Source organism: Epinephelus fuscoguttatus, linkage group LG7 (genome assembly GCF_011397635.1).
Source record: "Epinephelus fuscoguttatus linkage group LG7, E.fuscoguttatus.final_Chr_v1".
Lineage (NCBI taxonomy): Eukaryota > Metazoa > Chordata > Actinopteri > Perciformes > Serranidae > Epinephelus > Epinephelus fuscoguttatus.
Genome location: NC_064758.1, coordinates 27941535 through 27955442, shown reverse-complemented (window position 1 = coordinate 27955442; position 13908 = coordinate 27941535). Strand labels below are relative to the sequence as shown.

The 13908-nt window shown below is 41.3% G+C and overlaps 1 protein-coding gene across 1 annotated transcript in view; it reads right to left on the bottom strand.

The window, feature by feature from the left end:
- The window catches only part of b4galt5 (UDP-Gal:betaGlcNAc beta 1,4- galactosyltransferase, polypeptide 5), a 38154-nt gene extending 26818 nt beyond the window's left edge, over nucleotides 1-11336 (bottom strand). The window contains exon 1 of the mRNA XM_049580033.1: nucleotides 10719-11336. Within this exon, the coding sequence (XP_049435990.1) occupies nucleotides 10719-10824 (106 nt within the window). The 5' untranslated portion in view covers nucleotides 10825-11336. The remainder of the gene's footprint in view (nucleotides 1-10718) is intronic.
- Nucleotides 11337-13908: the final 2572 nt, after the last annotated feature.

Here is a 13908-nt window from a genome sequence, read left to right as displayed (position 1 = left end):
CGCTACAAACAGACACCTGCTGCTGAGCTCCTGTTTCATGTTGCCTCTCAACTCAAGTGTGAAATTTGGGTGCAGCCTCTGTTTTGTTTATGTAAAATAAGACAGCAGCCATTCAACTGGGCTCGTTTAGGTTGATGAGTATGTTAGTAATAACCAACAAGCACTGTGGAAATTCAAGTGCGGGTATCGACTCTTCTTCCACGCTCTTTAAAGGAGCTATATGTAAGAAATCTAAAGCAAATTGTCATAAAATCCTCCTAATATGTCACAGAGACTAAGGAATAATGTTCATATAACATACTGATCTCACCGACAACAATAGTCAGCCAGAATATTTGCATCTGCACGACTCGCGGCAGTATTTTGAATTTGAGTGCAGTAACTGTTTTGGCCACATTCTTACATACAGCGCCTTTAAGCTACCTCAACCAAAAAACACGGACCCAAACTGTAACAAGCGCAAATCCTGCAACATGCTACAGTATGATAGCCATAGGAACGTGTGCAAGCTCATACTGCAGGAGTAGCTTGTGCTCTGTGTAGCATTGTGCTACCGAAGCTGCTGTGATAACTCTCCAGAGAAAGGCAGGATCTCTTCATGATCAGTATGAACAGGAAGAGCAATTACAGCAATACATAACCATTTTAATCTTCATATGGGCAGAGTATTGTGTCAGGAATCTATCCTGAACATAACCGCAGGCTTATTTTATATTTCTTTTGCACTTTATTGATTGAGAATCTATTCCAGCATCACTGAGTCTTCGGAAAACAATGACATTTAAGTCACTGTAGCAAGGGGATTAATTTAGCAAGGATTAGCAGGATAATGTATTATATTTCCCACCCCTAGTAAATACAATATCTGGCTGTCGGCACAAAGGTGATTCACAAATAATTACTTCTTAAAGTTGGAAATGTGGTTGACTAAAGACACCCATCCTTAATTAAGCGTATCTAAAAAGTGCTTCAAAAGGAATATATTAGAGTGTGAGGTCTTTATGAAAAACAACAACTTGCCTGTGCCTGTCCAGAAGTAAAGTTTAGACAGAGTAAACTTCATTAAACGCTTATTGTGGGCAAACTTCAAAAACAGGTGCAGTCATCACATCCATTATCCCTAACACCCCCACTACTCCAACCATCATCAACAATGTTAGTAACATTTGTGTTTGGATTATGCCTCACTGGCATCATCGCTGCTTTACACCAGCTCATCACAAGTTGCAGTTTGACTGCCCTCAAAACACATGACCAAAGTAACCACGGTAACAGTCTCAACAACAAAGGGAGGCCCAGACCAGGTCAACAAAGACTGGGATTCTCCTCAGGATGATTAGGTTACATAAATGATTAGTGCCTCAACACAAGACCTTCAGTCTGCCTCTGAAATGACTCGCAGCTCTCCATCGAAACAGGGGTACACTTCCAGCCCCCCCCCCCCCACCTCCCCTTCACTCAGCTCCACCATCTGTCTGTGGTCAAATATCCATACTGTCAGCCATGGGTCATCTTACAGACAACAGAATAAGACGATGAGACTAGGGTTACTACATGTGTAGGGATCACCTCTTTGTTTGCTGTGTCATTCTACAGGTCTGCCAAACAGAAAGACAGAGCTACAGTTATGGAACAGGAAGTTAGGTTGAAGGAAGCTGTGTTTAAGTACAATACCAGCAGAAAATTGGGGAAGCCTAAAATCTGTGTGAAACTACAGTTACAGTTGAAGATGAATTGGAATGTATTATGAATTTCCTTATTTTCTGTCACATACAAATACTGTTACACTATCGGATAGTATTAACCGTGGCCAAAGTCTCAAATAATAAGGTAAACGTATGTATAAGTAATCCCTGTGAGCAAAAATTTCAGGCTTCATTCCATTCTAAATACTCTGTTTACTACATTTTTTTTTTCAACTTTCGAGACAAGGTGCTTTATCTTTATCTGGTCATCTGTTAGCTAAATGCTAACATCAGGGAAACAAGTATTCTTGGTTTGCCATCTCTTCCTGATTTTGGATCATATTCCTGCTGGAACTGTTGAAAAGATTTTGGTTTGAAACTTTCAGAAATGTCCCCTGGCTGCAAGTACGCTGCTACATATAGCTACATGCTAACATCAGAGAAACAGTTAATCCTGGTTGCTTATGTTTTTAATTTCTCATTGATTTTGGATCATTCTCCTGCTGGAACATCTGATTTTGAAGATTTTGGTTTAGAAGCTTCTACTGGTGATCTTTCACGACAGAAAGTGCTGCTATATTACGTTAGTCATTCCCCAGCTACAAGTATGCTGCAACATGTAGCTACATGCTAACATCAGGGAAACAAGTAATCCTGGTTTGCTGATGTTCTAAATTTCTCCCCAGTTTTGGATAATTTTCATGCTGGAACTTCTGGTTTTGAAGATTTTGGTTTATAAGCTTTTACTGTTGAATTTTTATTGTAGGCTGGCTGCAAGTACGCTGCTACATGTAGCTACATGCTAACATCAGGGAAACAGTTAATCCTGGTTTGCTGATGTTCTATATTTCTCTCCAATTTTGGATCATTTTCCTGCTGGAATTCCTGGTTTTGAAGATTTTGGTTTATAAGTTTTGCTGGTGATCTTTCACAACAAAAAGTGCTGCTATATTACGTTACATTCATTCCCCGTCAGCAAGTACACTGCTACATGTAACTACATGCTAACATCAGGGAAACAACTAATATTGGTTTGCTGATGTTCTATTTTTCTCCCTGGTTTCAGATTATTTTCCTGCTGGAACATGTCAGGTTCTGAAGTTTTGATTGGTGATTTTTCATAGTAGAAAGTGCAGCTACACTCTGTTACAGTCATTCCCCCGGTTGCAATGATTGTGCAGAGACGCTGAGATATGAAAGACCTGAAAATGCTGACCAATCAGAGCAGACTGGGCTTTTCTGAGCTGGGTGCTTCAGCATACAGGCGCTAAAAAGGAGTGTCTCAGACAGAAGGTGAATACAGGTGGTCCAGCACAGGTAGTATGAGAAAAATAAATTTAAACAACAAATAAACAATCAATATTAGAATAAATAAATTAGTTTAAGTTGTAATTCTCATATTTCAGGGAAGATATATTACTGCTATTACAGTTTATTATCATGTCAATTTTATTTAAATGGAGAGGGGAAGTGGATCAACTATATAGATATAAACAGAACCTCTGTTGTTCACTATACACACTATACCACTGGAAAACATTAGACGCACCTTTATCAAACGCGACCTTATATAACTGGATGCGAATAGATCACTGAGTACACAATGTCTAGAATTACCCATACAGGAGTGGCTGTTTTATTGAAGGCAAAGGCCAAATCAATTATATCAATACTATTTAAATGTGTATTTAAAAAAAAAAATAAAAAAAAAAAAAAAAAGCTGGGTGTAACTCACCAACTCACCCCACACAAGTTATAGAATGTGTCATTGACTGAGTGAGTTCAGTGACTATTTGTAAAGGTGATCAAATAAAAAAATCTATTCACCTTCAACAGGAAATTCTTATAGTGTTTGCCTCTTTGTATCAAAATAAATATTACAATGCCTCAGCAGAGACTGGCTCGAACCATCTATTCAAAATTGATTCTCAGTAGATCTGTGCATAGCATGTAGGACAGACTAATCTCTTGTTTTCTGCTATTGACTACAGCAGAATTATGAAAATCCACGAATCTAAACTGAATTGTCTTGAAAACACAGGGTAAAGTGATTTCCTCTGTAAGCTAGGTGCTCAGACCAAAGCAAGGACTTAGTGTCTTTTGTCTTCTGCAATCATAGGGAAAAAAATGTTTTAGATTTTACAGCCCCACAATCAAAACGGTTATGTAATCCGGGTCCCTTTCAGGGTGACGCTCAGTGTTCCTGCATATCCTAGTAAACCATATTTGGAGTTTACAGTACGTGTGTGTGTGTGTGTGTGTGTGTGTGTGTGTAATGGGGAATAGCAGGTAGGGTATCACACGGTCAATGAAAGGCTTTAAGAGGATTGCTTATGCCTCTGACTGACTCACAAGGTGCAATGAACTCCCACTCTATTGATGTTTAACTAAATTCCTTTGTTAATAGAGTATTTAGAGTCACATGTCCTTGGACTGTGCGCACACATTTACAACACAGGAATGTAGCACACTACCCCGGCAGGCAGATTTAAGCATGAAAAGTCTAGAAGGAAGCAGAAATGACAATTTTGACGTGTTTATTGAAATAATGGGGCATGTGTTGTTCTGACCTGTCAGCGGTAAAGAGCACGACAAATCTGACAATGTTTGAAGTTATTTACACGCGTCCTAATGACTTTCACTGAAGGCTCTCCTTTACAGTGTACAGATGTCCCAGACAAAGAGACAGTCCGTGGCTTTGTCCCAAATGACTGTAATGACTGTATCCTTGGGGATTTGTTGTCACCCCGATCATCATGGGAACACGGATGGCATGTTTCTGTGGTTGCCGTGACGATAAAAAGGAGTCAGTCCTGGATGGGAACAAGCCCTCAGGGAACCATGGCAACTGCAGTGAAAATGTCAAACACCAGACCTTAAGTGTTCCAGCCGGAGGAATTTCAGTGATTGAACTGCTGTGTATCCAGCTCGCCATGTTTTCCTTTCATGCCGAGTTCATACAGTTTTATATTTATGGCTAATAACCTGGAGATGTTCCATTCTTTAAATGGCGTTACTGAAGTTAAATAGAGAGGCTGAAAAATGTATCACTACGTAGCATGCTTGTTTATTCACAACGGAATCTATCTGAGGCAGCTTGGCACCAAGTTAATATTTTACCCTGGCTATCCCCAGCCTCTGGAAAATTAGCCTTAAGAGGCTGGCTGGCTTGAGCTAAATGGATGGATCAATTAAGCAGCAGAAGGAGGGCGGGAGGTGGGACGTGGGGCGGGGGTAGCGTTACAGTGGGGACTAGAGATGGATGGCTTTAAGAGTGCCAGAGAAGCTCTGCATTACTACAAGCGAGGCATCAGCACGGAAGCAGCATGAGCACTACGCACACATGATCACTTCTAATGCAAGACACCATCCTGTACTTTCCTACACCTACTGTAAATACAAACGTAGCCTCTCACCACAGCGCTGCATGAACACAGACACCACTATTACCACAGCGAGTGGATCTGTGTCAGTCGGGCCGACTCTGTGCACTATGGTTACCTCAGACAATGCTATAAATTTGAATGCCTATAAACTTTACGAGACTTAAGAGAGGCTTAATCCATCTACAAGTCCTATGTATAGTAAATTAACCTACATGTCTTACCCCTTAACAAAGTTAATGATTTACCCACATTAAGTCAGCCAGGGCAGCAGGTTAGCATCCAAACAATGCTGGCACAAACACATGATAATCTAAGCTAAGGCTAGCCACATGTGGACTTTTTCATTTCCTTGTAATCAATGCAAAGCACCAAACTACATAGCACCAAACATAATCTCTCTGATCTCGACAAACTCCTTCCTTCTTCAATACCTCTCCACCTCGTGCGCCAGTTTTTACCCAAATTAGGATTCAAATGTTCCTGGGGAAAGGCAGTCACTTGTAAAATTGGAAAGTCAGCTTTGCAGGAAGTGGCTGCACAAACAACATAAAAGCGGACGGACAATCACGTATGTGCACACTGACACACAGCGTGGTGGGTGTGACCAGAGGAAATGTAAAAAACTGCTCTGGGAAAACACTGGGGGGAGGCCAGCATGGCCAGGAGTAGTGAAGGGAAAGAAAACAGCGCCATTAGGACTGAGAAAGTGAGAGCACAGAGCAGGCCTGGAATATCTCTGTCATGACAGTGATAACACCGCACGAGCTTAAATCAAAGGTGCGGTCCTTGTGCTGTTCTCCACAAAGTAATCCCTTACGGTAGGAAGATCGAGAGAGCATTCAGCATTTAATTATCAGACTATATGACAGGAAATTTGAGCACACGTACAACAGGTATACACATGACAACATTTAAATGTCAACGAGCCATAAGCTGTCAATAGGCTGAAGCTACAGAAAACAGACCCAGAGCTTAAATGTCCTCAGCAAAGGAAGGACACACCTCTGCCTTATTATTCTGAGAGAATGCTACACAGGTGCCAGTGCTGTTGTGTCTCGCAAGAGACTGATTCAAGATATACTGCAATATAAATCATTTGTCCCATCCCTGATCCACACTTAGGTTTATTAAAGTTTTCACTGGGCATATTTCATCAGTTTTAAGCAAAGGACATACGCTGTAGATACCCCAGAATACAACAGCGTTATAGCAAGCTGTAAAAGCAGGGTAGGGACACTTCAGTGGGATGTCTGGCAGTCAAAGGCTGATGTCCACATGGGTGTCACAGGTAGTTTATGTATTACTTATGTAAGCCATCCAATGTGTTAGCATTTTTAGATTTTATGATGTTCGTTTTACGCTAACATACTCGGCACACCACATAATTAACACTGGGTTTATCAATCTGCATTCAAAATGGCAGGCAGATTCTCAAAAGCCTGAAAGTAAGGGCCGCACAAAATTGCACAGGGCAGCAGAGAGTGTGTTTATCATTAGTTATTCTCCGTGTAATACCTGCTGATGAGGCAGACCAACCCGAAGACATGACACCTGCAGATATGCAATTATTTCCTCGCTGTAAGAGTAGGAGGTGTGTTTACATCCAAAGGCTTTGGCTATCATTTTCTTCTGAGACATGTACTTACTGGCAGTCTGCGCCCTCACTATGGTTCTGAGGAAAGGATGACAGGTAGGCGAGGCATGTGTAGCTGTCAAGACACGAAGAAAGAGCTACAAAGGTAACGTAAGGTTGCCTCAAAGCCAAATTTCTACTTACTAAACACATAAAAACGTCTATATTGCTGTTAGCAACTGTTTTGTTGCAACTTGTCATGTCGAGGTGGCAACTGTCTAAGGATATCCTCAGCTCACCTTTGTACTGTTTGACAAAGTACGGTACGCATGAAACTATTTTAAAACCGCACTAGATCTCTAACTTCCATCCTATCCATGTGTCTGCATTGCTGCACACCGTGAAGCAACCTGACAGACAGTACTGGCTGCCAGCCAGCAGGCCACACCTGGAAAGAAATCTGTTGTACGATATGAGACATTTACAGTATTACAGATAGATATACAAGAGCCTTACATCCACACACGTACACATATAGCCATTCAGATGAGAGGATGAGCCTGGTCTCCAGAGACAAAGGGAAGCACCTGGCTTCTTGTCTTACTTGCTCTCACCGGATATGGAGGGGTGTGTGTGTGTGTGTGTGTGTGTGTATCTGCGTTCGAACCTATAAATAGAGCCTGTGTCTTCCCTAGCCCTCGCTCCAGTGGGATTCTCTCATGTTTTAATTAAATAAACTGCTGCAATCAGGCCCAGCTGTGCCCTGCATCCCCAGCCTGCATCAGTCAGCATCCATGCTCGGGGGCAACATAGAGGCTGGGGTGTCAGTGCATATGAGTACATGGAGACAGAGAAACCGAGAGAGAGACGTAAGCAGACGGGAGGAGAGAGAGAGAGAAATGGACTAAGCTGTGAAATTGGGGCATTCTGCACCAAAGCCACCTGGGTATCATAGGAAGCCCTGCTCAGGTGTTCTGGATGGGTTCCCCGATGTGCAAACCAGCAGAAGGAAAGGAGCTAGGCTCATCTCTTTCATCCTTCCCTATCTGCTTCCCCCCGCCTCTTGCCCTTTTCCATCTTTCTATTACTTTGTTTTACTCTGAATTATTCTACTAATTCTTTCCAGTGTCCCCTCCTATATAATCTCCTTCAGTGAATCTGGTCACCTTCAAAGTGTGGCTGTCGTCATACAATGCTGTATCTAACACATCTGTGGCCAGAACTCCTCGTTTGATGTGATCTGAAAAGACCCATGATGGGAGATTTTTGTTGTTAACTTAACAAATTCACAATTTATGCTTTATGGCAACAGGGAAAACTAGAATGATCATTCTCTTGCTAGGATATTTATGGTGCTACAGCACAGTACAGTAGGGCTGAGCAGCATATTATATCGATATCACGACATGAGACTAGATATCGTCTTTTGAAGGCACCAACAGTCAGCCCTATAGTATCGTCACAATATCAATTTTTAGGGTACTGTACTGGGTAAAAAATAATGTGATGTTTGATCTTCTCCATATCATCCAGCCCTATATTACTATAAGGTTTAAAATGATGTGAAGGATCCACTCACTGGTAGTGAAGCCCACTCTGACAACGACCTCTATAGGGCAGACATGCAGTTTTGTAGTTTAAGTCACCTAATGGAAGTATATCATATTGATTTACAGACATTAGCTCAGGCTATGATCATGTGGAAGATGTCCTGGCTAGGCTGTAGTTTGTTTTCAATAACAGGTGACCAACACAGCACCCAATACTTTTCAAACACCCTCAAAAAAATACTTCATTGTATGTGTCTGATGCTTGGATTATTCCTTGTCCAATAGGCCCGTGTTACCGAGAGGTCTGAGGGCTATTTCTGCACATAAACTTGATGTATTCTGTTGGGGATAGTTAAATCCACTGCTAATGCTGTGCTGTGGTTCAAAATGTTTTTGTTACCAGGCCGCATTTGCTGCTGTTTGTCTCTGTCTGACAAGCTGTGGCTCACTAGTGCATCTCTGACCACAGGATCTGAAACCCCAGCTAATGCCCATGCATCGATATCACTGCCAGTGAGTAAATCATACCACCTCATGCCAAAAAAATTGAAACTATTTCCTTTAAGCACCATCCTCAAACCCCCACCTGCTTTTCCTGATTAGGCCTGCTGCTAGCTCTCTACCAGGCACCCCAAGTGTAAAAGACTTAACTGTAGCTTTTAGTAACAGCAGCAGAAGCTGCCTTGCTCCTGGTTACCATCTATAATTAATGGACTGGTGCTGCTGGTCCTTGTTGTGTTTCTGAACTAACCCTCCAGTAAACCACGTGGCCATTAGAGCCCTACAATAGTCAACACCCAGGAGGATGGACACGGCCAAGAGCAGCTCTCAGTCAGTTACCAGACACCATCAATACTTGAAAAATAGTGAACACGTGAATGACAGATTATTTTTATCCCGGTTGCTCAACGATTTATTTGTTTATTTGTTTCACATTTAGAGGAATCATTGCTCTCTGTTACGGGGACTTACGCAGGCTATTCCTGTCAGTAATGTGTCCTCCACATGAGAATTGATTTAATTATTGATTAAGTTGTCCACAGCAAGTAAAAAGCGTGAATGGGTCAATACCCATTTTGATGAGTAAGAAGGACCAGCTCTCTCTTTGGTGTTTTAGAAAGGCTGCACTAGTATGACAGAAACACTATTTCACTCACACAGTCACTCCAAAAAATGACAGGCTCTCATTTTTGACAGTGACGAGCCCGCTCCCATTGACTGTACATGTGTTTTTACTTTCTTGTGTAAACTCAAATACTGGTCTATTGTATTTGTGCTCTGATAGATGATTCATGCCATGTAGTGGAATATTTTAAACGGAGTAGATACCACTTAACAATGTCTCAGGGAAGCCCAACCTTGCCAAGCATGCCTGTTGAGCAAGCACAACAGGATATCCAACCAATGGTGGCTTAAGCAGTAAATAAAAAAAAGTTCCCAGTGGCCAATTTTAACTGTACCTTGTGTTTCCTCACATATTTCCTCGTGAATGTTCCCCACGATTGAAGAACATTAGCGAGCATGATACTGCTGCACATTTGCACGCTCATCTAGTTTTTTTACACCCACTCTGTGAAAAGCTATCACAAATCTGACTGGCACCGAGTCAAGGACAGAGTCAGGTGAAAGTCCCAATTTTACAATAAAAGCCATGCATCAAGATAAGCCGTGCCTGTTAAGCTACAATAAAGTGACTGATGTTTGGGCGTCACATGGGTGATAATGACCAAAATAGCAAGCATGAATGGCTGTAGGTGATAGGAAGAGTGAACCATAGCCTCGGCTGGGGAGGCCTCCAAGAAAAGATGAGACTGAGACACTCAACAAGATTCTTGGTGACACACGTGTGTGCACATTCAATGAAAGAGACAAAAGGTGATGGAAAAAAAAAACATTAGGGAGGGGATGATGATACATTGATGAACAGGAACTCAGGAATTCAGGATATGTGATATTACACAACTGCATGTGACATATAGGCAGTAAGGAGTGATTTGTTGTCAGTGATCTCTGCTCAGGTTGGCTTCACTAATATTATTTAGGGCCTTTGAATCCATGACTCATGATGTGACCTTTGCCCACCCTTACAAACAGTCAGGCAGGGTGAGAGTTGTGAAACACACATGGTTTAAGTATTACTGTTTAATGACTGCCAATGAACCCCAAATCAAAACTAAAATACCATATTTTGCCCATAGTCCCAGTCGTCACAATAAGCATGATAATCATAGCTGTCAGGCCTACTAACATCAGCATGATTATGGTGGCCGTGATGCTCCTAAGTAGCACTATTATTACCATGGTCAGGTACATGGATATTATGGGATTGAGTTCCAGCATCCAGCTGAGTCTCATCATCGATTGGGCGAGATCAGGGCTCAGAAGAGGCGCATGGCTCCTCCGCTTGTCTACACTCCCAATCCGAGCTGTCACACATGACCTAACAGCCCATACACACGACCATCACTTCATCCTAACGTCTTTAAGTATTGGAAATAACATCATCAGGTTTGTTTCCACTTACCGATTCCGGGGGCGGAGTAGATGAAATACAATGCGGAGGTGGACAGTGAAAAAAGGAATAAAAGCCCAAGGAATGACCTTCTCCGGATCCGCAAATGTGTCGGCATTATACAGGCAGCAAAAGCACACACAGGCACGTTTCCGTATCTTCAACGACGGATAGACCGGTTCCGATGTGTCCAGATGCCAGAGCCAGTGGTCCGCGGACAGCCTGGGTTAAATGAGCCGAGGGAGAGTGGCCGGTTTGCGGCAGCGATGAGGATCCAGGCGACTAGGAAGTCTTTCTATTTCCGCGGCAGGTCGAGAGCGCAGGAGAGGACCTCCAGTATTCAATCAAGACATTCAAATCCCATTCCTGACACGATGGTTTCGGTTTGACTTGGTCCGATGTCGCAGCGGCTGGTAGCGATCGCGCAGTCGAACCTGGCCTGGTGTTGTTCAGTGAGAGACCATCATTTGGCTCGCACACTACGTCGGTGATGGTGTTTGGCCGCTCCTGCGCTTTGCCTGCCTGCCCACTAGCCCTATGAATGGGGCTGCCGTTCCGCAAAATGAGCAATACCTAAAGTGGGCGTTAACGGTGCCCAGCAAAACAAGTACGTGCTCACAACGTTAACAACGTAACCTGGCTACCGAAGATTCGAAGGAACGTAACAGTTCGACAAACCGCCGCGACGTCGTCACAGCGTCGTGTCATAATGGCATGATCATATAGCTTATATTGATCAGAGTCACATTACATTGGGTCTGATTTATGGCTAAGTAAAGTATCACTTTCACTATAACTAGCTACAGTGTAAATGTAATGGAACCTGTTTTGTTGTTGATCTTGTTGTTCTTGTTTGTTTAATAAATAACAAACAGTAGCAGTAGTGCTCAGTGTTGGGAAGGTTATTTTGAGAAGGCAATAGGGCACAGATGACTAATTACCCTGTTAAAACTGTAACTAGGCTATTTGAATTACTTCATCAAAGCAATGTTACTTATTACATTTGATTACTTTTTCCAAGAGCAATTCCTGCACTGTGAAAAGATGCAAAGCAACCAAATGAATTTTATACTCTATAAGCTGTATATATATATATATATATATATATATATATATATATATATTTGGATGTAAACCCTTTGTTAATCGCCAACATTTTCATAAGTAACTGTAACTCAATTACATATTTTCCTCTCAGTAACTGTAACAATATTAATAATTATGATAATGACTTTATAAAGGACACAGAGAAAGGTCCATGGCATAGGCCTACCACAAACAAATTTTAAAAAACAATCATCTCTGCACAAAAACATGATATAATAACTACATTATAAGTTCATAAAAATGGAAAAAATTCAATAAACTGCACCCACAACAACAACAGATTACAATTACACTTATTTAATGTAATTTAATTATGTAACACTGAAGCACTGCAGTGTAGCGTAAGCATTTTTAAAAAAAAATCAAACTTGAAATATTCCACATTCTTTATACATTAATGTAATTATTCAACATTTAGAGCCAGCATTGCAGTGTAGCGCCAGCTTTTCAAGAACCTTGAAATAATCCACACCCATCCATTTTCATCCACCTATCCTGGGCCAGGTCCCAGGGGCAGCAGGCCAAACAAAGCACCCCAGGCGTCCCTCTCCCCAGCAACGCTTACCAGCTCCTCCTGGGGGTCCCCAAGGTGTTCCCAGGCCAGATGAGATATGTACTCCCATATCCACATTATGAGTATCATTCAAATTTCAACTACATTCATACTAATTAAACCTATTCACACTTTTCCAACTATTCCTACTACTTCACCGTCCTCTTACACACTTAAGCCTGCATTGTAGTGTTGCGTCAGCTTTTCAAATAACCTTAAAATATTCCACATTATTCATTCATTAATGGTATGATTCAACATTTAAAGTGAGCATTGCAGTATAGCGTCAGCTATTGAGCATGCAGCATTGAGCATGCAGCATTCACACCTGCAGTTTCTTCAGAAATTGCATTCTCTAGTTTAATTATGTAACCCTGTTACTATCAAATACGATCATGAAATCAGCATTAAGGTTGTAAGGTACAGTTTTATTGAAACTATTTTATTCTTGTATGCAAGGGCATGGGTTTTTATTTGAACACTGGGGGACACACATATGAAACAGAGAGTTTGTGCATCCTCAGGCAGACAGTTTGGAGCATTGAACACTTAATTTCTTGCATTCTGGTGATTCTTGAACACCAATTTGTGCCTTTTCTGCATCATAATTATGGTCTTAATGCCTTTAATTTTGTTCAAATAAAAGTCAGAAGTCTGACATGTCTCCTGCATCCCCCCTGAAGTCTACACCTATGTATGTATGTGTGTGGTTCTGGTGAACTAGTGTGTTATACTGAGAGGTGTTTCTAATATTTTATCATCCCCAGTTCATCTACAGCCTCCAAAATAACCGTAAAGCTAAATCAACATCTCTAAAACAGTTTCAGTAAAAAAAAGAACTCTAACCTTCATTTTTATTGGATTTATAGCATATATAGTATTTATAGTAGGACTATTGTATGTGCCTGCATCAAGTATATGCTATAAATCCAATAGTAATGTTGTATAGGGCATTTATAAAGCCATGTGATCCAGATAATGTTGAAACTAAGCTGAGGACTTAAAATATGAAAGCTGTTATCTGGCCAACGAATATAAGGGTATGACTCTGTTTTCATAGTATAAGCCTATCATTAATGCGTGTCTTTATAACACTAAAGATGTAGAATAAAGGCTACACGTTTTTAAACTCTCCCATCAATATGTCTTATTTATTTCAAATACATATGCATTGCATTTTTCACCCATCTAATATGAGTCATTACATGGTGGCAGGCACTTTTAGTTTTTCCTACATCTGCAGGCAATTTGCGGGTAGTGCAGCCAACAGTAAAACTCCAGTATCCATGAAACAGCTGGTGGACGACTGACGCTTCACTACAATGCATTATGGGAAATTGAGTACATAAAATCACTATGAACCATTGACTCTTTGTTCATACGATTGACAGTAGAATGTATCCACTGCGACAAAAAGGCATAGATATGTTTGTTTGACAAGAGTTGCGCCAAACTGCATCCGTGTGTTTCTATCCTTTTCTGACATGTCGTCGATTCAAGGCAAAGACTACAACTCCCAACAAGAGAAAAAAAACCTACCCG